At 45.1% G+C, this 26,813-nt stretch overlaps 1 protein-coding gene across 4 annotated transcripts in view; it reads right to left on the reverse strand.

Annotated features, from left to right (window-relative positions):
- Positions 1–26,813, reverse strand: part of LOC138293083 (torsin-1A-interacting protein 1-like) — a 233,268-nt gene that overhangs the window by 72,674 nt on the left and 133,781 nt on the right. For all 4 annotated transcript variants that reach the window (XM_069232085.1, XM_069232083.1, XM_069232084.1 and 1 more), the window contains one exon: positions 22,412–22,459. In XM_069232085.1, the coding sequence (XP_069088186.1) occupies positions 22,412–22,459 (48 nt within the window). The remainder of the gene's footprint in view (positions 1–22,411; positions 22,460–26,813) is intronic.

Below are 26,813 nucleotides of genomic sequence, written 5' to 3' on the forward strand. Positions count from 1 at the left end.
CCAACTAGCATGCGCTCCCCCGATGCTCATTCCTCCTCGTCTGAATCTCTTATTGAGTTCGGAGGGCCTTCAACATCCTCTGATTTCATCAGGGAAACTGGCATTGATGGCATGGATGGTTTCAGGGCAAGAAGGAAAACCCCAGGTATTTCACGAGAAGCTGCAAACTTTATCAAGCAGGCTTGGGCCTCTGGCAGTCACAAGAGATATGCTTCAGCATGGCACAGATGGGATAGTTGGTGTGTTGGAAGGGGTAGTAATCCCTTGGAGTCTAGTATTGAACTGATTGTTAATTTTTTAGCTCAACTGGCATCATCTGGCTTGGCTTATAGAACCATTAACAATTTCAGGTCAGCCATTTCGGCTGGGCACGTTCATATTGATAATAAGCCAGTAGGAGAACATCCTTTAATTTGTAAATTATTTAGAGGTATTTGTCTCTCCAATCCTCCTCAAGCTAAATATTCAGTATTATGGGATGTAAACATAATTTAATTTTTTTTAGATTCTTGGCCCTGTAACAAGTATTTATCCCGTAAACAGCTTTCAGGGAAATTAACCATGTTACTATGTCTGATTTCATGTAAGAGGGTCTCTGATGTCAAGGCTTTGGATTTGTCTGGTAGAGTATACTCTCCCGAGGGTGCTACTTTCAACATTACCAGAAGGACTAAAACTAACTGCAGGTCAGTAACATATCCTATGTACCCAGATAATTCTAAACTTTGTGTAGTGCAATGTGTAAAAGATTATGAGATGGTTACTGAAGAATTTGGACAAGATTCTGAGGGACAATTATTAATTTCTTTACAGAAACCTTTTAAGTCAGTTTCCTCAGCCACTCTCACGAGATGGATAAAATGGTTACTGAGTGAAGCAGGTATTGATACCAGTCATTTTGGATCACATTCTGTTAGAGGAGCTATGGCCTCTAAAATGTATGCCTTAGGTTCGAGATGAGAGGAAATTATGAAGGCAGCAGACTGGTCATCTGAATGTACATTTAGAAAGTTTTATCATAAACCTGTGGTAGATGTTGCCTCTGTGGTAATTGATCAAGCTTTGAACTAGCATTATCGGAGCCTCTGGTCCTGACATAGAATAAAAAATGTTCTAGCTTACGCGTCAAGAATTTTCAGTTCTATTAAGGACACGGAGGCGAGGATTATCCCTCCCTTAAATGCATAATGGTGATATATTAAAATGCATAGAATTTTATGGATTTGATATGGTTATTATGCCCTCCCTTGGAAATCTGTGGGAAACTGTAAAAAAAAATGTCTGGCTATTCTAGCATTATGAGATATTACCTTTTTTCATTGTTTGTTTTAGGTCCTGATCAGGACAATTCCTGATTTTATGGCCTGTTGGTCATTGGAGAAGCAGTCCCTTTGTTCCAGTCTGTAGAATGTTGGGTACGACTTCCAATTCCGGTTGATTTGCCTTTTATGACTGTTGGATTCGAAAAGTCATGGATCAGCATCTTCGATAGAAGTTCGAGGAGGAAGTTGCAGGGTTATCGGTTTGGACAAAGAAGGAGGATGTGACAGCGAGAGTTATTTCTGTTAAGGACAGAGGTTATGCTCGGTGATTGGAGCATGTGATACAGGGTTATGTGCATCTTGGGATGTGCAGTTTTTTGTTTAATGTTTTGTGATTGGCTGCTGTTTGGTTCAGTAAAGAAAGAGATAGCATAATTCTCGCCTCCGTGTCCTTAATAGAATTGAAAATACTTGACGTGTAAGCTAGAAATTCTTTTATTCCAGTCCCAGCCACCAGTGCCCCCGGGGCACTGGGGAAAACGTTGACCCGACAGAGCGACCCGGAAGGAAAACCTCGAAAGGAAAGGCCCTTAAAGGGGGTGTGGCCAGCACGTGCGGCGCGCAAAGAAGAAATCTTCACAGGAGCCGAAAGTACGTCTGAGCATAGCAAAGCCGAGATGAGAGGGAACAGGGACGCCCTATTTGGAATACCGGCAAGACGAGCCTTCTTTCCCGCCTTGTCCCTGGAGGGCTCGTTACCCCACTTTATTTGGGAGGGAAGCGGGGTTGGAGGAAAACGGGACACCTGACCCTCCCAAGGACCCACCTTTTCCCTAGTGGGCAATAGAACGGAGGCCTGAGGGAGAGAGGCAAAGCCGTGTGTTTAGTTTTATTCTTTTTTTATTCCCCTTTTGTTTTGTTGTGCATGATCCTGTTGGGGCTTTCTTACTACAAAGTGTTGCCTCAGCTATAAACCTTTGAGTAACCACATTAACACACCGGAAGGTTGTGATTATAACTGCCTTCCAGAGCACCGCCATAGGTTTCACTAAGGAATAATCCCAAAACGTTCCCTTCACAAAAAGGATGGTTGTTTGGGAGTGGTCAATAGGATAACCCGGTATCCTCACCCACCTTGCTGCACCCGCCTACTAACAACAACTAACCACCCCAGAACCCAAACTGACCTTCTTAATTCTTCCCGGTAACTCCAACGTACCGCTCCGCTGTTTGCCACTGAGTGGCTGAGATGTGAATCCAGGAACATCAGAGAGAAGACTTATAGAGAAGAAGGGGAAAGGACCAAGGGAAAACTACGAAGATTAACAACGCCCGAAAGGAACAGGATCCAAAGGCCACCCTAAACCTAGAACAATCCGAGACTTCAAGCTAGTGAAAAGAGTAAAATCACCTAACAAAAATAAAATAACCGCGACTGAGCACCGTAACGTTGACACTGAGTATTCTTTTCTCTGCAATCTCACTCCACGCTAGAACCCCACCACCTACAACATCCTACCTGGAAACCTGAAAGCAAAGTTTGGAGTTAATAGGTTGAGTAGCTGGAAACCAGTATATGTATGATTTACAAAAGATGTCTAGCACTTTTGAATTTTAACAGATTTTGCTCCCAGTTTCTCACCTGAAAATAGTGCACACTCAAGGGAGTCTAGTTGAGTTCTCCAATTATGCTAAGACGCATCAACCCCCAATGATGGTTTAGTTTTATTTCTTATAGTCATGTCCATAATCACATTTACTTTGGATATGATTTTGGATGTGAAATAAAGCACCAACCTGGTATCAACAAAAAAGAATAAAACTGAAAAACATTTAACATTCCATTTTATTATGTAAATAGAACAAAAGAAAAAACGCACCATGTCTCTATGCTGTTTCTTCAGCATCCACTCAATTATAGAAACATTCTGAAAACTGCAACAGAAGTCACAGTTGTCACACAGTAACTTTAATTAGGAGATCAAAAATAAGAACTATATGATTTCCATGTAAATTAAGGAGACTGAAACGATCTTCAATGCAAGTTTTATCTCCAACTTACACAAAAATAAAGTCAAGTCTTAAAACAAAAGAACAAAATAATGAAGCTGTAAAGAAAAAGCACCATAAACTGAGTGTTACAAAAACTGAGGGTAGAATGACAGTTGCAGAAAGGCAGACACAAAATGAACTTGTGATACTGCATGAAACAGATGAATGAAAAACTCAAAGTTGCAGCCTTCAAGATATGTAATGTGATGTGGTCTGAGACAAGACCCAGATGGCTTTCTAATGTTCTATTTACTAGGTTTGTGGGACGTCTTGCCGTAGATTTACAAACCTGAGACACACGGGGGAGGGGAGGTAGGGAGGGCCAGATAAAGCACAACCATATTATTGCTTCTCAAAATAAGATATTTCAAGTTTGAGAGATCTTCTATTCAGTTTTCTTGCCTGCAGAAAGTAGCCAGAACAAAAGCTTTAAAAATGCTTTAGAACATGCTTCATGAGGAAGGTAGCAAAAGAAAGAAAGAAACGTCTATTCAGAGGAACTAAAGGGGCTTCTAAAGAGCAAACAATAATTATTTGGATCGATAAGGTAACTGGGTAGATTCCTAAACTCCCAGAAATGTGTGGCAAGGGCAGTAAAAGCCACAGAACAATTCAGGGGTTGATAGGCCAATTGAATGAACTAAACCGCTGATGGTAGAAGAAGCGCACAGTGCTTAGAGGAGTGAGGTTTTCCTACAAATTATATGAATTTAAGTAATTTTTAAGAGATTTTGGGCATTTTTTTATTATATTACAGGGAGTGCAGAATTATTAGGCAAATGAGTATTTTGACCACATCATCCTCTTTATGCATGTTGTCTTACTCCAATCTGTATAGGCTCGAAAGCCTACTACCAATTAAGCATATTAGGTGATGTGCATCTCTGTAATGAGAAGGGGTGTGGTCTAATGACATCAACACCCTATATCAGGTGTGCATAATTATTAGGCAACTTCCTTTCCTTTGGCAAAATGGGTCAAAAGAAGGACTTGACAGGCTCAGAAAAGTCAAAAATAGTGAGATATCTTGCAGAGGGATGCAGCACTCTTAAAATTGCAAAGCTTCTGAAGCGTGATCATCGAACAATCAAGCGTTTCATTCAAAATAGTCAACAGGGTCGCAAGAAGCGTGTGGAAAAACCAAGGCGCAAAATAACTGCCCATGAACTGAGAAAAGTCAAGCGTGCAGCTGCCACGATGCCACTTGCCACCAGTTTGGCCATATTTCAGAGCTGAAACATCACTGGAGTGCCCAAAAGCACAAGGTGTGCAATACTCAGAGACATGGCCAAGGTAAGAAAGGCTGAAAGACGACCACCACTGAACAAGACACACAAGCTGAAACGTCAAGACTGGGCCAAGAAATATCTCAAGACTGATTTTTCTAAGGTTTTATGGACTGATGAAATGAGAGTGAGTCTTGATGGGCCAGATGGATGGGCCCGTGGCTGGATTGGTAAAGGGCAGAGAGCTCCAGTCCGACTCAGACGCCAGCAAGGTGGAGGTGGAGTACTGGTTTGGGCTGGTATCATCAAAGGTGAGCTTGTGGGGCCTTTTCGGGTTGAGGATGGAGTCAAGCTCAACTCCCAGTCCTACTGCCAGTTCCTGGAAGACACCTTCTTCAAGCAGTGGTACAGGAAGAAGTCTGCATCCTTCAAGAAAAACATGATTTTCATGCAGGACAATGCTCCATCACACGCGTCCAAGTACTCCACAGCGTGGCTGGCAAGAAAGGGTATAAAAGAAGGAAATCTAATGACATGGCCTCCTTGTTCACCTGATCTGAACCCCATTGAGAACCTGTGGTCCATCATCAAATGTGAGATTTACAAGGAGGGAAAACAGTACACCTCTCTGAACAGTGTCTGGGAGGCTGTGGTTGCTGCTGCACGCAATGTTGATGGTGAACAGATCAAAACACTGACAGAATCCATGGATGGCAGGCTTTTGAGTGTCCTTGCAAAGAAAGGTGGCTATATTGGTCACTGATTTGTTTTTGTTTTGTTTTTGAATGTCAGAAATGTATATTTGTGAATGTTGAGATGTTATATTGGTTTCACTGGTAATAAATAATTGAAATGGGTATATATTTTTTTTTGTTAAGTTGCCTAATAATTATGCACAGTAATAGTCACCTGCACACACAGATATCCCCCTAACATAGCTAAAACTAAAAACAAACTACAAACTACTTCCAAAAATATTCAGCTTTGATATTAATGAGTTTTTTGGGTTCATTGAGAACATGGTTGTTGTTCAATAATAAAATTAATCCTCAAAAATACTATTTGCCTAATAATTCTGCACTCCCTGTATTCTTTGCCTGATAATTCCGGTAGAGGCAAAGTGGAGAAGCATCCAAAAGAATGGAGAGACAAAATTGGTTAGGAAGCAGAGTTGCAGCTGCTGCTGTCATCGCAGACTACTAATATTGTTGTGATTCCTATTTACAGTAATTGCAGTGCAGGCAAGTGGCAGGTTTGGCTAGACAGCATTTAAACTGCATAGTGAGGGGTAGAAACCTTAAAACTGTAGCAAGTTTGGTTCAAACAATGTTCTACTTTAGGCTTCAATTGGAAGGTAGAACGTACACCACATTCTCAAACTTCTACAAATTCTCTACTAGACCCTTCAGTTCACTCTCAATGTCTCTTGGGGTGACTCACCCATTCCCAGTCCACACTCTCCCTTCTACTCTACATTATTTCCAAGCTCCCCTTTACCAAAGTCACTTTCACTTCATTATCACGTGAAGTTGCTTAGAGATCTCTCAGAGCTGACATCAGCCTGGAGTCTCTCAAGGTTAGTCCTCATCCACTTTACTTGAAACTTCTTTGGAGGCTTGCTGACCATGTACTAAATTGAATCCAACACTCTTAAAAGTGAATAATATCTCCCTTCCTCACCTTCTATTTTGACCCTTTAGTCAGCATGTTGTTTATCGCAGAGGCAATTTATGCTCAATAATATAAAGTCAGGTCAAGTGTAGAGATTCTATTTTAACTTCAATTACCATATCTAGGTCCCAGGAATTAACCAGACCCTCCATTACCCAACAGGTAAACCTCATTCCACCATCGGGTCAGCAGAGTCCATAAAAGGCTGATTTGCAGATGGGAGTCCACTCACTCCACAAGGTTTTGCTATAGCCACAGGTCCTGGGGGCACTCACTGCCAGTGCTGATACCATTTGGCTCATGAACACCTCCTCGGGGTATCTTTGGGATCGGCACAGGAGAAGCCTTCCAGGCCTTCCCTAGTTTTGGGTAGCGCGTTGTTGTTTTTGTTAGGCAAAGAAGGAAGCATGTGCATCACATTTTTCAGGGCACTTAGGGACTATCACAAACAATTTGTAAAGGGGCACTACCCCTTCTCCAACATGTTTCCTAGGCGAGCCCTGGTATTCTCTCACCACCAGCACCCAAGGCCCCAATACTGGAGCTCAGCAAAACGGTGGCCACACATCAATCCTGTTATCTCAGCCCACTACCCACATATCCTTGCTTTTATGAAATACTCAGAGCAATTATCTATGTAACCCTATATTGAAGAAGTAGAGCTCCCCTGAATGGTGAAGGTTGAGAAATGAAATTCTGTGCTCTAAAAACCGTGAGGGGTGTGTCATACAAGAACTTACATATGATATGTGCATTACAGAAAACTGTTGTTCAACGCCTAGCCCTATGAATGTAAACTCAAAATGGCCATAAAACTCAAGTTATTTTTTTTTCTTTAATATGAATGTTTTAGCGAAGGTCACTTTCAGCATATCTTCACAATTACAGTCATATTTCTATCAACTGTTTGAGTTTAATTTTGTTAATTGTATTTTTGGGGATACATACATATTGTTTTCTACAGCCACTCTGACCAAGAAGATGGCAATTTCCTCTTTAAGTAGTTGGAGGTTAGAAGAAGTAGATGCTGAACTACTGATCGGAGCTGGTGGAAATAGTAATTGGAAATTGAACTACCAATAGGAGCTGGTGGAAATAGTACAGATTCCAGTCCAAAGCCTTTAGGCACTGTGTGGTACACTGATGTACAGGTGATGTTCAAGCAGGCGGGAGGAAAATCCAACACTATGTCTCATGTGGGTGGTAAGAGGGAGAGATAAGAATAAAAGGTGGAGAGAAGAGAAGCCTTGGTCTGTTGGCTTTTCCATGGCTTGACAGGACATTACAGCCCATCCTCCGTAGTGAAAAAAGTTATGCTTTTGTGGCTGGTACAGCTGATCTGGGCCTCTGTAAGGCTAAAATCTTGGATAGGTAGAACAACAAGGACATGCCAACTTAGTCTCTGTGAGAGTCTTCCCTGTTCTAATCTAATGATTCTATTCTCCATTGGAGCTCAAAGGTATGTGGGCTCCATAGAAATAAAATATTCTCTTTACTTAGACTTGAATCTTAACTTTGCAAAGTGAATTAACGGTCATTCTTCTTAGTAACATTCACTAGCTACATTTCTTGCAGCCAAGAACACAAGTTCAGCTGATATCTGAATTATCTGATAATAAGTGTCCCATAAGCAACACACCCATAGCTTTGTGCTATCTCTCTTGACGGATATTATAAACAATTTTCAACTGCATCTCAAAGGAAATGGTCATAATGACCTAGCGAGGGTAGCTGACTGGCAGCCAGAATGTGTTAAGTTTTCATGTCATAAAGAATGAAACATATTGCTGAAAGAAAGAAATCATCCAAAAACAGAGAAAGGGGTGTAAAGGGCTGTGGCCTGGCTCACGCAAAGATGGCGGCTTTCTAAGAGAGCTCTGAGGCTTTGAACCATTAACTCCTGAAATCCGGACATAATCCAGCAACATCCTGTGCTAAGACAAAGGGCTAGCGAAACCCAGCGCACGGCCGATGGATGAGGCCCTGAGGACGGTGTAAGAGGCCCTGGAGACTCCTGACGAGAGAGGAAGCGAGTGGCACCTGGGGAGCGAGACTGAGTGAGGCCTGGGCCTCGGAGAGTGTGCCGCGGGTGGAGAGACTGAGGAGAAACGAGAGCGGACGTCGATCCTTTGGCCCGGGGCTGACTCGGTGGCTGCGGGGCGCCGGTGACGGAGGCTCACCCCGACACCCTGGAAGAGCGGTAAGGAGAGAGAGGCCTAAGGAGGAGACTGGTGTGGGCAGACTTAGGCGAAGGCCCCCGTAGCACTGAGCAGCCCTGCGAGGAACTGCCGGGGCCCGGGAGGAGGAACTGCGGTGTGGTAGAAGGAGCCCAGGCCCGGCTGGTGAAAGCCTGCAGGGGTTCGGCTGGAACTAATTTGAAAGAGGCGACAAGGGGGCCAAGGCCTGTCCGGTGCCTCAGAGCCGGAGGAGCTGGTAGTCAGCAGGAGCGAGGGGGGGGGTGCGCCCAGGCCGCTAAAAGAAAGCAGAAGAAGGGCCCGAGTAAGAGGAAGGGAAGACAAAGGGACCTAAAACAGGGCCATACAAGGAGAAATGATCAGTTCTGTGGCGGGAGGACCAGTAGGAGAGAGCACCTATTACCAGAGCCCGAAAGTGAGAGTTCCACCCTGGAATGAGAGGCCTGGGAAAATACTGAGCGAGCGAAGAGGCAAGTGGAGTGGCCAGAGGTATTGGAGAGATGCAGGAGTCGAATAGAGGTGGCACAGAGAGGCAAGGCAGAGGTCTGCATACCGCACACCATGGTAAAACCTAAAACTCAAGGCCTCGAGCAATCAAATAACATGGACAACTATGCCATCGCCAAACAGACGGAGTTGGTTGGGGCAGGACTCAATTGGACTGGGGCCATCTGAACCTTCACTGGGAGCTATAATGGTGGCAATCTCGATCTCAAGTCTACTATGGAACCCAAGCTAGACACTGTGATGGCAGAAGTCTCCCTCCTATGTGCAGATCTACAGAAGATGGCAGACAAGATGTCCACAGCCCAATTCGACATACAGACGCTGAGGTAGACCGCCAAGAGTTTGGAGGAACAAGTATGCACCCTCACTGCGCAACAAACAATAATGGCAGCCAGGGTGGAGGACCAGGAGGGCCGCACATGACGGAATAATATCAGTGTAGTAGGGATCCCGGAAGGAGCAGAGGGGGCATCTGTAGACCTCTTTCTTGAAGATCTTATACTGCACATCCTATGCCCCAAGAGACTATCAAATTGTTTCTTGGTGGAAAGGGCACACCGAGCGCCAGTGCCGCCTCCGAGACCAGGGCCCCCCTCTAAGAATAATTATTGACAGATTCTTCAACCATCGAGATCGAGATGCCATCCTACAAGCGGCACACACGAATGGGGATCTACACTATGAAAATGCGATCATTAGTTTTTTCCCGGACTACACACTTCAAGTTCAGAAACAACACTGTAGCTTTGACAAAGTTTTAAAAAAAGCACTGCGCACTAAGGAACTTAAATATATGATGCTCTTTCCAGCAAAGCTCTGAGTGCCAGCGAAAGGCAAATCCTGGCACTTCACCTCGCCAGCAGATGTGTGGGACTGGATCGAGGGTTGGCGCCAGGGAGGCAGGCAAACCCTTGAGAAAGGAAGAGAGGCGCGCACGATAACTCAACAGAAGACTGGCCCTTCCGGGCAGCCCCAAGACTATGGTGATCCAGGAGAAATGGAAAGGGGTGAACCATAAGACTAAGATAGTGGATGACAGTGGGCAGGAGACAGCACAAGGACCTGATGGTTTGAGTCAACAGGAGAGGCTTATCTGGCCATCGATGAGCGTGTCTGAGCGGAACCAGCCAACCCTTAATACATTTGATGTTAATGTTGGGGTGACAAGTACTCTGCAAGTTGGGGGGGTGGGCAGTTCTGAGCCTACTATAGAGGATAGCAGGGAGGGGACATCAATTTGGGAAGGTGGGGGAATTTGTCATTTCACAACAGTTAATGTTAATGTACAAAGAGCTCAGGGAAGAGGTATTCAGGAGAAGGGAGGAAGCCTTGGTGGGGTGATCTGAGAGAGAGAGCAGTCTACAGGGGGCCAATAGTTTCAAGTCGCAAGGGTATTGGAGCCGCCATGATGACCACTAACGCTCTGCCATTAAAGGTAATGACGTGAGACGAGAATGGTCTTGGCAACAAAACCAAGCGCACCTTAGTCCTACAATATATCAAGAGGTATACACCAAACTTAGTTTTCATACAAGAAACTCATCTGAAGGGTAATCACCATAAAGCCTTAGACAGATTGGGATACCTAATGTTGGCGCACTCAGACTTTACAGCCACTTCAAGAGGAGTGGTCATCCTACTGAGGAAGGCAGCACCATTTATTTCTGGTCCCATCTGGACTGATCCCCTGGGCAGGTGTGTGGCCCTATTTGGAACTTGGCATGGGTGGGCCCTCAACTTGTGTTCGGTGTACATCCCCCCTCAACTACATTCATATACCTTTCCAGCCCTCAAAGTGCTGCTGTTACAGCTGCTCCCAGGGACTTTAATCTTAGATGGGGACATGAATGATACGATGGATCCAATATATGATCAATCAACTCAGTTGAGAGGGACTGGGGGAGACCACATTGAAATAGTTTGTCGATGGACCTAGCAGACTTGTGGAGAGCCTAAAACCCTGGGCCTAGGCAATATACCTTTTTATCTGCATCCCACAAAAGCTTCTCACGCCTAGATTATCTATTCACCCAACACTTGTGTGTGGGTAGCTTCCACGGGCGACCCATCTAGCGAGAGGCATATCCAATCATTCTCCTGTTGAGGTAACATTGAGGGGACCCATGAGGGACACGACGCAGATGCCCAGAACTATATCCGGGGTGGTTAAGAGAGGAAGGGTTGTCCAATAATGTGAAGGTAGAGATACTTCTCTGGAAACAGTGGAAGGGTGGACTCGGCGAGTACACTCTGGGAGGCATTCAAGGCGGTGCTTAGGGGCCAGGCCCAGGTGTTGATTGGGGGCCACAAAAAAGCGTGAAATAAGGAACGCATGGCATTGGAAAAGGAGGTATCAGATTTGGAGGTGGCGGCACTTGGAGGGGGGGGGCTAGTTGACCTGCACAAATGTCACAGGCTCCAACTTAAACAAAAATAAATGCAGGACCTAGGGACCAACGAGGCATGAGCCCATGAGCAAGCTACGCATAGTCGAATCTATGGAGTTGGAAACAAGGCAAATAAGCTATTGGTGTGGCTCGAAAAAAGGAATAGAAGTAGGAACTGGGTTGCAGGGGTCAGGGACGAGGAGTGAGTAAGGTACTCCACAATGAAAGACATAGCAGAGGCCTTTGCCACCTATTACAAACGGGTATACTCCTCCCAATTGGCCACTACCCGTGAGGATTGCCAGGAGCTGCTGCGAGACCTCCTGCTATAGGAACTGACAGGGACCGTCAGGGAACTGTTAGATCAGGAACTGACAGTGGAAGAAGTACAGCAAGCCTTGGGGAAGAATGCCTCAGGGAAGACAGTGGACCCTGGTGGACTCCCGGTGGAACTCTTTAAGACCATGAGGAATATAATGGCTCCCCACATGTTAGAAATGTTTCAGGCAGCTAAGACAGAGGGAGCGCTCCCAGAGGACCAGAGACTCGCCACCATAGTGGTCATACATAAGGAGGACAAACCACCAACGTCCTGCGGCTCATATCGTCCCATATACCTTCTGAACCATGAGGTAAAGGTTTTAGCAAGGATCCTGGTCAATAGACTACGTCCCCACATGACTAACCTAATACAGAAGGATCAAACTGGCTTCATGCCACACAAAAGCACTAGGTTGAATCAAAGGCGCCTGTATGGGATCCTACATGCCACGGGCGCCCTGGGGGCGGAAGAGGCAGCAGTGCTCTCACTAGACGCCAGGATGGCCTTTGACAGTACTGAGTGGCCCTATTTTCACGCGGTCCTGGCCAGGATGGGGTTCGGCCCCGGATTTTGTGCCTGGGTCCGCGTACTGTACACTGGCCCACAGGCGTGGGTTATGGTAAATTGGGTATTGTCACGCCCGTTTGCGCCACATAGAGGAACCAGGCAGGGGTGCCCTCTATTGCCATGGCCGTTTGCCCTCACCATGGAGCCTCTGGCCGCATGGGTACGCCAAGACCCTCTGGTGTGGGGCATACCCAAATGGAACGGGTAGGAAACCCAGATATCATTATATGCAGATGACATTCTCTTACATGTCACAAGGCCACACCGGTCCATTGATTGATTATTACACATTTTCGAACTCTTTGGCACATACTCTGGATATCAAATAAACAGGGACAAGTGTTCCCTCTAGTGGCTGGGGGCATCTCCTTGCCGATGTGGTCTTTGTCCCCGGTGAGAACTGAGGGGTTTAAGTATTTTGGAATTTATGTGACAAGGGACCCAACAGTGTTGTCAAGAAGAATCTATATCCTCAACTGAACCGACCCAGGGTGGATGTCCTACATTGGCGGAGGCCCCCCCGTCACTGATGGGCCGTGCCGCACTATTTAAAATTATTTCCCTGTGTCACCTACTTTATGTGCTCCAGAATACCCTATATAAGATACCACCTGACTTATTTATAAAGACTGATAGTGAAATACGTAGGCTCCTGTGGCATGGGGGAAGTCTGCGGATATCCCTGGCAAAACTGCAGAAACTAATATGAGGATGGTATAGCAATCCTTAAAATGCAGGCATATTACTGGGCAGCCCAACTTGTTTCGGTGGGGGACTGGGTCTATACAGACATAGGGGAGCCCGCCTACAGAATAGACAGGGAGTCAATGGGAGAAGAGGGGTACCCTTCGGTGCTGTACTCCCGAAGAAGGGAGGACCTGCTCCCGCCCCACACACGAGCTGCAGTGAGGGCGTGGAGAGAGGCAACCAGGCTTCCAGGTTGGGACGGGAGATTAATGGCTGAGGCTCTACTTTGGTGTAGTGAGATTCGTACATTAAAGGGCTTCTGTGCTTGGAGGTTAATTGGCATTGACAAACTCAAAGACATTTGGAGGGAGAGCTCCCTGATTACACTAGCAGACTGAATACGAACTGGGACCCTCTGAGAATTTTAAGTATGTCCAGCTGAGCCACGCCCTAGGGAGCCATCTCCGGGCAGGGGAACAAATACCTGACTTCTCCCCACTGGTGGACCGCCTATTGATGGAACCCATGCTGGAGAAAGAAATTTCTCTTACTTATAAAACAAAAATTGATGAATAACTCACCTGACACTGGGCGGTCTCTCAAGGAGGCAGGGGAGCGGGACGTAGGGCTAATCAAAGATAATGACTGGCAAGATGCCCTTCAAAGCCTAAGAGAGGTGTCGATATGGGCAGGATTCTGCCTTATGCAATTACGAATCCTTCATATTACTCTAGAACCCTCCTAAACAGCATGGGAGATAGGGATTCAGACCTATGCCTGAGAGGGTGTGGTAAGGTGGGCACGTTCGTTCATGTCTTGTGGGGCTGTCCGGTAATAGAACAGTTCTGGGAGAAAAAACAGTACACATACTGACCCATACTGCCCCGGGTTACGAGACTCAAGGTTACTCGACAACCCAGATGGCTGATACTCCAGATCTCAGGAGAGGGAACCTTGCCAAGAACCCAAAAGGCCTGGCTGATGCTAGCGGCGGGTCTGGCCAAGCAAGATACTGCCCGATCCTGGGGGGCATCAGAGCCGCCGGACGCCCAAAGCTGGGAGAGAAACATGGACTGGTGCTATCATGCAGAGCGGATGGTCCATTGAGGCAGGGGCTGCCCCAAGAAATTCAACAAAACATGGTCACATTGGGGAGCATTATAAAGGGGAGGCCTAGGAAGCCTAAAAGGGAGGAGAAGACTGTACCACAAAGGAACTTGCTTTATGATGGGCTATAGGACAAGGCACGAATAGTAGGAGTGATAATTATTGTGCTATCCCATGTAGAAAGTGTTGACTATGTTCGCTAATACTGTACTTTGGTTTAGTAAAAATATGTTTAAAAAAAACAACGAGAGAGAGAGAGAGAGAGAGAGAGAGAGAGAGAGAAAGAGAGAGAAAGAGAGAAAGAGAAAGAGAGAGAGAGAGAGAGAGAGAAAGAGAGAAAGAGAGAAAGAGAGAGAGAGAGAGAGAGAAAGAGAAAGAGAGAAAGAGAGAAAGAGAGAGAAGAGAGAGAAGAGAGAAAGAGAAAGATAGAGAAGAGAGAAAGAGAGAGAGAGTGAAAGAGAGAGAGAGAGAGAGAGATAGAGAGAAAGAGAGTAGAGAGAGAAGAGAAGAGAGAGAAGAGAGAGAGAAGAGAGTAGAGAGAGAGAGAGAGAAGAGAGAGAGAGAGAGAAGAGAGAAGAGAGAGAGAGAGAGAGAGAGAGAGAGAGAGAGAGAGAGAGAGAGAGAGAGAGATCACTGAGATCTGTAGTAGCTGCTCTTTTCAGTACCAGCCCTCACTAAGGTTCACAGTAGCTGTTCTTCGGAGTACCAGCCACCTTTCATTCCACCATTGCATTATTTCTTGCCTACACCTGCCAGCACTCAATGTTAGACCAATGGCCTCTAAAATGAAGATCTCTGCGAAAAGAGAAAGCCCTCTAATTGGGAACATTGGGCTATACCTAAAGAAACAGGGCGCTTTGCTGTCCAAGCAGCCTCTGACGGTATGGCAGAGAACATATCAATCACTCAACAGAGGATGGGGGAATGCTTGTAATATGCAGTTATTTGGGGTAGCATTCCAACCCATTGTTGTTTTGCCCACCATCCCACTTCAGATTATATCCAGGCATATGCATAACAGTCTTGGTCCAGATCCAGTCAGAGCAGTCCAAGCACAAACTGTCAAGCCTGGTCCTCTCTGAACCAAAACACAAGCAACCCAATCAGCCTAATTGGGCCCCTTCAGTAACTTCTTACAATGACTGAAGCTTAAGTGGTGATTAAGGCCCTGAAAGGTGCTCTATTAGCAGCACTGGAATGTAACTACACACTAACCAATGCAGGCTGCCCAGTGTAACTCTCTAATCCAGCTTCAGAGTGAGAGATAACCGTTCCACTGGAAGAAAATAACATACAGTCCGCCTTTCAACATATGACTATATATCCTACGTTCAGCCGAACTGCAAAATAATCAAAAGATTGTTAAGTCAACACTTCAGGGGGAGGGAAGCCATAAGCCTGCTTCATATGAACCGTGCTCTGAGCAGCATTGCAGTGTTTTTCCAGACTGGGCGATTCAATGTAGCCTTTCAAGGGGAAGTATCAAGGAACAATCAGCAGCTCCTGGGAATGCAAAGGTGCCCCACTTTTACACCAGTGAACTCAAGGGTGGAACACTTGGAAGCATGGGCAAATACAGATTTTTTGCTCAAGTTGGCACCAGTGTCTCTAAGAGGAAAACATGATTGAGGTTTGTCCTCTTCCAACTGCACACTGAAACGTTCTGCTGAATTCTTTATGACCAGGTAATCAATTCCTATGTCATCCGGGGGATGGTTTTGAAGGGCAGGATTCAACATTCTCCTCAGGAGAGTCCTCTTCCAGGTCTTCCTAATGAGTCTCTCTGTGATCTCCTTCCTCTGAAGGTTGAAAATAACCTTGCTCTTACTCATCTTCATAATACAGCTTCTCCTCTTGAGGCTCAGGTGTCAAAGGGGGTCGAAGTTCTTCTTCGACTGGCTTGGAGGTATCCCCCCCCCCTCCCAAACCGACCAGGAATTCTTGACGATCCGTAGGTGAAATAAAATAGAAGTCACTACCACTGACTTCATCTGTGCAGGAATTCTTCCCCTCTGTCAAATTCCTTCACCATGTTCGGCATTTGCTTACCTTTCCTCATCCTTCACATATAACAAAATTAACTTCTGGAGCATTACAGATCCAGCCTATCCTCCTGCAATCCATGATCAGCTATGACTAACTTCGATTAACCTAACCCAGGAATTCAGTTGATTATATTCATATCTAGCCATCAAATAAGTAAAAGGATGTGCTATGTTATCAATTATAGGTCACTGAACTTGACTTAGGCCCGAAAGGCATCCAAAGGATGTGCTGTAAATGTAGCAAGAAGAGGCTTAGCTCTGAACCACTGCCTTCTTTCTTTTCATTGTTTGCACTGTATGGACCTCATCCTTAGTACCTTCTTTATTCTTTTAGTTAAAAAAAATACCTTATGTAAATGTTATTGTGCAGAGGATGAGAGACACACAAATTAGTGCTGACAAATCATTATGCAGGTATAAGGCAGCATTTTATATAAAGCTAAGAACAATGTTCATGCGGTAGTATAGTGAACCCAAGAACTTAGACCATAAGGCTCCATGGAGTTATTTCACATACTGGAATGCTGACGTTATGAAAGTCTTACTGGATTGGGGTCAAGTTTGGTTTAAGACAGTGTTGCCAGGACACACAACCGAGAACACCAGAGTGTGTCTGATAGGATCATCGGATCTCCTTCCATCATTTGGGACCTTTTCATGTGTGCAACAAAAGGAGGCTGAGTATAGACTATTCTGTACAATTTATCAAAGAGAGAAAAAAAAAAAAGAAAGAAAAAAAAAAAAAAAATCAACACCTTTCCCCACTACGTGTTTATTGGGGGGGTGGTGAAGGGGGCTGTGGGAAGTTGGCTCTGTATGTGCTATTTCAAAGTAAGGAATAGCATGCACAGAGTCCAAGGGTTCCCCTTAGAGGTAAGATAGTGGCAAAAGAGATAATACTAATGCTCTATTTTGTGGTAGTGTGGTCGAGCAGTAGGCTTATCAAGGGAGTAGTGTTAAGCATTTGTTGTACATACACAGGCAATAAATGAGGAACACACACTCAGAGACAATTCCAGGCCAATAGGTTTTTGTATAGAAAAATATATTTTCTTAGTTTATTTTAGGAACCACAGGTTCAAATTCTACATGTAATATCTCACTTGAAAGGTATTGCAGGTAAGTACTTTAGGAACTTTGAATAATCACAATAGCATATATACCTTTTACATAAAACACATATAGCTATTTAAAAAGTGGACACTGCAATTTTCACAGTTCCTGGGGGAGGTAAGTTATTGTTAGTTCTTGCAGGTAAGTAAACCACCTACGGGGTTCAAATTGGGGTCCAAGGTAGCCCACCGTTGGGGGTTCAGAGCAACCCCAAAGTTACCACACCAGCAGCTCAGGGCCGGTCAAGTGCAGAGGTCAAAGTGGTGCCCAAAACACATAGGCTTCAATGGAGAAGGGGGTGCCCCGGTTCCAGTCTGCCAGCAGGTAAGTACCCGTGTCTTCGGAGGGCAGACCAGGGGGGTTTTGTAGGGCACCGGGGTGGGACACAAGTCCACACAGAAAGTACACCCTCAGCAGCGCGGGGGCGGCCGGGTGCAGTGTGCAAACAAGTGTTGGGTTTTAAATAGGTTTCAATGAGAGACCAAGGGGTCCCTTCAGCGATGCAGGCAGGCACGGGGGCTCCTCGGGGTAGCCACCACCTGGGCAAGGGAGAGGGCCTCCTGGGGGTCACTCCTGCACTGGAGTTCCGATCCTTTAGGTCCTGGGGGCTGCGGGTGCAGGGTCTCTTCCAGGCGTCGGGATTTTGGATTCAGACAGTCGCGGTCAGGGGGAGCCTCGGGATTCCCTCTGCAGGCGTCGCTGTGGGGGCTCAGGGGGGACACCTTTGGTTACTCACAGTCTTGGAGTCGCCGGGGGGTCCTCCCTGTAGCGTTGTTTCTCCACTAGTCGAGTCGGGGTCGCCGGGTGCAGTGTTGCAAGTCTCACACTTCTTGCGGGGATTGCAGGGGTCTTTAAATCTGCTCCTCTGGAAACAAAGTTGCAGTCTTTGTTGAACAGGGCCGCTGTTCTCGGGAGTTTATTGGTCTTTTGGAAGCAGGGCAGTCCTCTGAGGATTCAGAGGTCGCTGGTCCTGGGGAAAGCGTCGCTGGAGCAGTTTTCTTCTAAAGGAGGGAGACAGGCCGGTAGGGCTGGGGCCAAAGCAGTTGGTGTCTCTGTCTTCTCTGCAGGGGTTTTTCAGCTCAGCAGTCCTCTTCTTCGTAAGTTGCAGGAATCTAAATTCTTAGGTTCAGGGGAGCCCTTAAATACTAAATTTAAGGACGTGTTTAGGTCTGGGGGGTTAGTAGCCAATGGCTACTAGTCCTGAGGGTGGGTACACCCTCCCTGTGCCTCCTCCCAAGGGGAGGGGGTCACATTCCTATCCCTATTGGGGGAATCCTCCATCTGCAAGATGGATGATTTCTAAAAGTTAGAGTCACTTCAGCTCAGGACACCTTAGGGGCTGTCCTGACTGGCCAGTGACTCCTCCTTGTTATTCTCATTATTTCCTCCGGCCTTGCCGCCAAAAGTGGGGCCGTGGCCGGAGGGGGCGGGCAACTCCACTAGCTGGAGTGCCCTGTGGTGCTGGAACAAAAGGGGTGAGCCTTTGAGGCTCACCGCCAGGTGTTACAGCTCCTGCCTGGGGGAGGTGATAGCATCTCCACCCAGTGCAGGCTTTGTTACTGGCCACAGAGTGACAAAGGCACTCTCCCCATGTGGCCAGCAACATGTCTCGAGTGTGGCAGGCTGCTAAAACCAGTCAGCCCACACAGGTAGTTGGTTAAGGTTTCAGGGGGCACCTCTAAGGTGCCCTCTGGGGTGTATTTTACAATAAAATGTACACTGCCATCAGTGTGCATTTATTGTGCTGAGAAGTTTGATACCAAACTTCCCAGTTTTCAGTGTAGCCATTATGGTGCTGTGGAGTTCGTGTTTGACAGACTCCCAGACCATATACTCTTATGGCTACCCTGCACTTACAATGTCTAAGGTTTGGCTTAGACACTGTAGGGGCACAGTGCTCATGCACTGGTGCCCTCACCTATGGTATAGTGCACCCTGCCTTAGGGCTGTAAGGCCTGCTAGAGGGGTGACTTATCTATACTGCATAGGCAGTGTGAGGTTGGCATGGCACCCTGAGGGGAGTGCCATGTCGACTTACTCGTTTTGTCCTCACCAGTACACACAAGCTGGCAAGCAGTGTGTCTGTGCTGAGTGAGGGGTCCCTAGGGTGGCATAAGATATGCTGCAGCCCTTAGAGACCTTCCCTGGCATCAGGGCCCTTGGTACCAGGGGTACCAGTTACAAGGGACTTACCTGGATGCCAGGGTGTGCCAATTGTGAAAGCAAAAGTACAGGTTAGGGAAAGAACACTGGTGCTGGGGCCTGGTTAGCAGGCCTCAGCACACTTTCAATTCAAAACATAGCATCAGCAAAGGCAAAAAGTCAGGGGGTAACCATGCCAAGGAGGCATTTCCTTACAGGGGCGTTTGTTTGTTTCTACATTTGGGTGACTGATAGGCAGGCTGCAAGTAACAGGTGTGAGATTAGCTACTCTAGAGGGGTGGAAATTGGGATTAATCTCCCAGCAGAAAGAAAAGAAGCTGACAAGGCACAGTCACCCCCGTCATAGACATTATGTTAAATATTACGTCATATAGTGGACTTCCCTTTCTCCCCACAATCATTTCAGCACAGATCTGACTTTCCAAAAATAGCCTTAAGGAAGATCGGGCGAAAGGTACCTATGTGCCAGGAATTTGTAAGTGCTGGTTTCTTATGCTGTGTGCAAATGGAAGTTTTAAAAGCACTACTCCATATTCTACCCCATGTGTCCTTGGTAATTTCTAGTTCAAGGTCTGTTTCCCATTGCTTAACATATTTATGCTTGGTGTGTGGCTTGACAGCCTTAAGTATCAATATTATCAAGTTATACCCCTAGGCTTTATTAGAGAACAATGAATCCAGCTGCATGGGGCTCCTTCTCGCTCCCTCCCTCTTCAGAGGCTTTTCCTGCAGCCTACAGTTGGAGCTGCTGAAGGTGAAAGTTTTCGGTTTCAGGAAGAGTAAAAAGCTCCCGGAGGGGCTCATGGGATAGCAATTCACACTCCTCAAAGAGCTCACCAAGCAATGGAGGGTTGATTTGATGTGCAGAAGCTAGCGGTGATTGTGCCTGGTGAGAGGTGGCACCCTTCTTGCATAAGGCTAGTTAATAGTCTAGCAAAACTGAAGAGAATTACAGCAGAGTGCGGCTAAGGAATCTAGCTTTTTCAAGAAGCCATAGCGTATGATAGTGGAACGTGGGAGTAGTGTTACTCTTCCTGTACCTAGGGTTTACTACCTGGATTGTGGTTCCAGTCCAAGGCAGGTCAAGCTCAGCTGCTTGTATGCACATACCTATTTCTGGGAAGCCTCGGCCTTCCTCTGACAGGGGGCGGTATAAAGTAGTCTGTGCAACTACAGGTTTTTTTTAGTTTGCCAAACGATTTCAACCATTTTCTATGGAGATGTGTCAGGGTTTGGGCTAAAACAATGGAGAGGTAAAGCCTGGGCAACACAGAGTAGCTGTGGGTTTACCTTCAGTTTATCTTCAGGCTCCTTATGTGTCAGTTTTGCTTCACTAATGACCGAGCTGAAACACTCATGCACTGACAAAAATCTCTGTAATGCGCTTCTTAGTCCAAAGAAGACATTTATTATTTCACTTCGCAAGGTTCGTAAAAGGAGATTAGCATGCTGAGAGCACGTTTAAAAATGGTCACAGCAATGAAATGAAAACATGTACAAATGATTCTCCACTGCAATATACACAAATATATGCATCTATATTATAATGCAAAGCAAATAATGAATTAAAAAATATGCACCACCATGAGGCAAAGGCACAACTGCTTCATCTCCCTCCTATTCAGCATCAGATCGCCAGATCCCAGAATCAATCGAGGAGAGAGAGAGATCAATTATCCTCACGGGAAGGATGACAAACCCCAGCGTCCTGGGTAGGCACGAGATCTGCAAACACTCTCAGTCCCAGGTCCATCTGGTCTCAGCCTCTTATACTTTGAGCAAACAAGAGGAACATTCTAGAACCTCCCTCTCACTGCCGAAGTTTATCTATTCAAAAAATGCGGATTGCTTTAGGTCAGCTTTGAAAATAACACGTCAGGACTTGGCCACAATCCCAAGGTGCCACTTTAAAACAAGACCATTCCCTCCCGTCTTAGTACATTTTTATCAGCCTAAGCCTTTAGTGGGAAAGAACACGAAAAATAAAAACATATGCACATTCTACAATGTGGAAAACTACTTGCAGCTTTTAACGTGGCATGGCTAATGCTAAAATAGAGTCAATAGGCAAAATGAAGCTGGTGATCACTAATGTGACGGTGTGCTGCTAGGGTAAGTGCAACGTGGAGTCAGTGGTCAAAACTCACATATCATTACATGTGTCACAACTATGAAATATCACTTCTTCCCCAGCAGTACATGATTGTGTTCAGGTTGTGAAGGGGGATTGGGAAAATATTATAGTCACATATAACTCTAGGTTTTGCTGGGAGGAACACTTCCAAATATTTGATAGAGGCTGCCGCCTACCCTTTACCTATTATTTTGTCTGGTGAAGGGGGCCTATTATTTTCATTACTTGGAACCTTAAATAGTAATATTACTCCCCGAGACCTCTGAAAACTGATCCAGCTCCAATTGAAGGGCTTAAAGCTTCTCTATTCCTAAACAAAATCTGCATTTATCCATACTGCTGGCTGGTACATCACCAACGTCCCCTCCCCACGTCCAAAAGCTAACCTGCCCATTTTCCTACTGGCTTCATCGGTGATCTCCCACTAAAATAACTCCACTCACTGCCACAGACTGCTTTGGATGATGTTGTTGATTTGATATTATGATGTTATTGAGGGTAGAAAAAGTGGACATTAAAATAAAACATACCCTAAAAATTATATCAGAGTCGAAGGAAACAAAGAGATACTACATGTATTTCTGTCCCCCGATTATCACTTTAAAGTGGACCATTCCTCCCGAAACACCTCCACCCCAACTAAAAAAGTGTTAATTATGCAGAAAGAAACATTGAAAATCTTGCTTCAAACCAGCAACAAATGCAAGGGCAAATCCTAGATTCACAAACTCCTTCACTTTGCTAAGAGAGTATCAAGGTTTTTATGGAAATATGTTCAACAGAGAATCTTTGATCTCTTTTAAATCCACATGATGAAATGGCACTGCAAACTCCTATATGGTACAACTAACTCACTCTCATCAAAGTCTGTGGTCAGAGATCATGGAAACCCCTATAGTATTGTGGTGTGAATAAAAACGTCCGAGTGAGGCGAAGGAAGAAATAATCTATTTCTAATTATGAGAACTCTTACCGTCTGCACTGGATTCATCTTCATAGTTGTGTGCAGTTTTAATATCACCTAGAATAGGAAAGGTTTGTTATTAATGGGAGAAAAAGCATGCATCAGAACAAGCTGAAACAATTCGAGGGGAAAAAATAAAGGATATACAGAACTGGTTATTTGGAGAATGAGTAAGAAAACGTTACTAATCAGGAATTCTAGCTTTCTATCAAGGATGACCAATGAAATAGACCCTTCGACGGTGAACAATGAAACAGGTCAACACAAGTTTGGGTTACAAACATTTAAGAGCGAAACACATCAATAATTTAAACAAGCATTTGCTATGCAATAGGTCTTGCACTTGCTTGAGTTAGTCACTGGCATTGTAAATTCATAACTGGACTTTTCTTGCCGCATTAAATTGGTCAACCCTGCCTCATAATTTTGTCTTTTCCTGCCATATAACTCAAGTGGCCCTGCATATAACTTAAGCACTTCCATTTCCCTTCTTCCTCTATCTGCAGCATAAAATTAAAATGTTGTCATTTTGCATCCTCATTTAAATGGGCCATTCTAATTCTAATAGAATACAACTTTCACCACCCCACCATCAGAATTGCTGGCTGGCTGACAAAATTCCCTAACAAAAAGACAAGACAGCCGCAGAGGAGAAAAACTAGAAGGGTCACCCAAACAGATCAAGAGTGTTCAAAAAGTCACAGTGTAATAAGTGCTACACTGGCCTGAATTATGGTCATAATTCTAATAAGGAGAGATTATTAAAATGTATACAATTATCATATAAACCTTTATCAGAAATAAACTTTGGGCATTAGATTGTAATGTTCAAAACAGCTCTTAGAGGGCACCATAACAAACATATAATTTGTAAGAAACATGGTCATGTAACCATATTGCTAGACCCTAGAGGGGTTAACCCTATGAAAAAAAACAGGAAGAAGTAATACAGTGTAACAATAATCACAGCCCCTAGAGGGCATATTTAGGGCTGGCAGGCCTACTGCAATGATATTACAAACAAGGCTTTTAAAACAAAACAAAGCTTAAAAGACACTGAATGGTGGTGTTGTGTAGGCTCTCATTATTCTAATGAGACTACTGGATTTTGAGCGCCAGAATCGCCCTTGGTGTGGGAGACTAAGTCTAACCCACTGCAGGTAACCCCTGTCGCTCCAATCCGGGTTTTGCTACGGCTAACTAGCAGTGCCTCACCTCTACCGAAGGGCAGGGATGACTGGGCAGCCGAGCGCATGACAATTGGTTTCTCAGGGAAGCCGTGGTCACTCAGGTCTCATCCGTTTCTCTCAATGACATTAGTCTCATATATACAATGACAAATAGAGGCAGTATATGTTTCAATAATGATTTTAATGACGCAACTGCATCTTAGATAGCACAGCGGGGGTGCAATAACCAGGACGACACAGCATGACAGTATTACAATTGTGACAAGGAGAGTGAACCATAAGAATAACGCTACCATATTGTCAATACAGTCAATAGACAAATTCCTACCTAGGCTATTATAGAGCACAGCGTGTTAAGCTCTAATTCTGCCCTTCAGGTTCCCCTGGGAAGACATCATCCCCCATACCTGAGCAAAGGCCTGAAGTCTGCAAAGACAGCTGTAGCGAGGCATTCAGCAATCAGCATACAGTCATGGTTCTCTGGCTGGAATCTCCCTCTAATATGTAAGTGACAAGGAAGTGTTTTTATAATAAAACAGCGGATGTTCTAAGAAAATGTCCCTACGTAAGAATGTGTGTTTTCTACAAATGTCAGAGACCAAAATTATACCAGGTTCACTGGCAATGTACCTTGCTGTAGCCTTGGAAGAAGCACAAAGTGAGCAAGGATGTCTTGTTTGAGAACAGAGTGCTGGCCTAGGCAAACCAGTCTGATAGATGGAAAATAGAACAAGACCGTAAAAGTGTCTATTGCAACAATAATAAAATGAAGCCGAATAAAATATATCTAGGTTAGAGTGCACAGCAACATGGCCCAGTGTGTTAAAATAAAGTGCATGGAGCTATAGCTAAAATGGCTACACAGCAGTGGGAGGGGTTATTATTTTGGGGTCCTCAATAATCTACTGTGGGGACCCAGATATGATGAAGACAGAAAGGGTGTTTTGAAGGTGGCCCCATTGTCTTAGGACCACCACAGGTTGAGTTATGAGCCAAAAATGTTTTGTAAAAGTAATGCCCTGCAAATCATTATGGGACAAGTTTCCATGCCACAAATATATTAATATGTTGATGACTATAATGCTTAGAACAACCCCTACAGGACACCAGAATGAAAACAGCATTTGTAAGAAACATGGTCATGTACCTATAAAGTTAGCCATAACCACGCAAAAAGAAAATGGCAATAAAAATGCAATGTACCCATAAATAAAGGCCCAAGAGGGCATAGTGCATTACCTATATATTCAGGGGTAGCAGGCATATAACAAAGATATTACAATCAAGGCCCTTAAAACACAAGCTAATTCCAGCTGTAAAACAAATGTTCCAGCCACGAGAGAGCTTAAACAAGCACAATGATGGGACGGGTTATGAGTTTGGGGTCCCAATTAACAGTGAGGACCCAAAGATAATCTTGTAGTAAACGTTTCGGTGGTGGTCCCATTGTCCTAGGACCACCACAGGCTGAGTTATGAGCTAAAATGTTTTGTAAAAGAATTGCTCTGCAAAGCATTTATGGGGCGAGCGTCTGAGTGCAGCAAATACTGTGGTATTTTGACTGTAATGCTCAGAACAGCCCCTAGAGGACACCACATTAAAAATAGCATTTGTAAGAAACATGGTCATGTAACCATATAGTCATCCCCTAGATAGCATAACCACATGAAAACAGAATGGCAGACCGCTATGCCGTGCAACCATATATTTAGCCCCTAGAGGGTGTAGTGCATTACACATTTACAGGCCTAACAGGCCTACTAGAATAACATTACAAACAAGGCTCTTAAAACACAAACTACTCCCAGCTGTATTAAACGGTCCAGCAATGAGAGAACTTAAAAAGTCACTGAATGGTGGGAGGGGTTATTTTGGGGCCACCAACCTAGTGTGGGGTCCCAGAGATGACATAGACAGAAAGAGTGCATCGTGCCGAACAGTTTGGTGGTGGTCCCATTGTAGTAGGACCACCCCAGGCTGAGTTATGGGCCAAAATGCCTTAAAAAAAGATATGCCCTGTAAAGCATTATGGGGCGAGCTTCCAGAGTTCAGTGAATATTGTAGTATCGGCTCTCCTGCTCTGCCAGGAGAGCCACGAGGAAGATTTATGTTTTTTTTTTTTTACTGTTTTAAATACACCTGTTTGTATATTTTTCAACTGCTAAACTTGTGAGTAAGTGATACTAACAAAGCACTCCCCGATCGAGTTCGTGCGATATGAAACTCCATGTATGTGAGGATATAAAGCACAAGGAAGAGGTAGAAACAAAATATGGCCGCAGAGTGCAGAGAGGCAAAAGAAAAAAGTAGTGCACCACACTAAGGTATACGGCCAATCGTGCAATAATCTATGTAACAAGGTCAGTCTCCAAGGCAGTAACAAAGCAGCCTCAAGGTGGCACAAACAAAGCATTTACCTACAAAATCAAGGAAATTTTGGAAGGCAGGCCAAAGAACGAATGAAAGTGATGGGCATGAGAAGGGCGTGGTGAAAGCCCACAGAAGTAGATTACAACATGTCGAGAGATATCACTTGCACACTGCCTAGGCTCAACCTGAAAATGAAGGCAATAAAACAGTAGGATTGACATGAAAATTGATGGGCCAGTTGGAGTGTTTTATCTGAAACATTCACTGCCCAGCAGCAAACTGACTGCAGACAGGTCCTTCAGCTGTATGCTGAGCTCTTGTCCCTCACCCCTGGTCACATTATCTGGTGAGTCCATGATGTGGACACTGGTGACCATATGCCTGTCAAAAGCAAAATATGCAGACAGTCTGATCATGTGAAGGATAGGATCAAAGCTGAATAAGCAAGATTCTGGAGTTAAGGGTAATTGAGCCCACTGACAGTCCCTGGCAGAGGCCCAGTGGTCTTAGTCCCCAAACCTCTTTCCAAGGAAAGTAAACCAGAGTTGAGGTTTTGCATGGACTACAGAGGTCTCAATGCTGCCACCAAGACAGATACTCACCCTGTCTCAAAGCCAGATTAATTTATTGACAGGTTAGGGGCAGCCACATTTCTCAGTACTTTTGATTTGACTTTAGGGTTCTGGTGGATTGGTCTCACCCCTAGAGCAAAAGAAATATCAGCATTCTCAATCCCAGATGGACATCACCAATTTACTGGCATGCCATCTGGCCTAAAGAATGCCCCTGCCACCTTTCAAAGGTTGGTGAATAAAGTCCTTGCTGGGCTGGAAGCCTTTAGTGCAGCATAT

The sequence above is a fragment of the Pleurodeles waltl genome, chromosome 4_2, assembly GCF_031143425.1.
Source record: "Pleurodeles waltl isolate 20211129_DDA chromosome 4_2, aPleWal1.hap1.20221129, whole genome shotgun sequence".
Classification (NCBI taxonomy): domain Eukaryota; kingdom Metazoa; phylum Chordata; class Amphibia; order Caudata; family Salamandridae; genus Pleurodeles; species Pleurodeles waltl.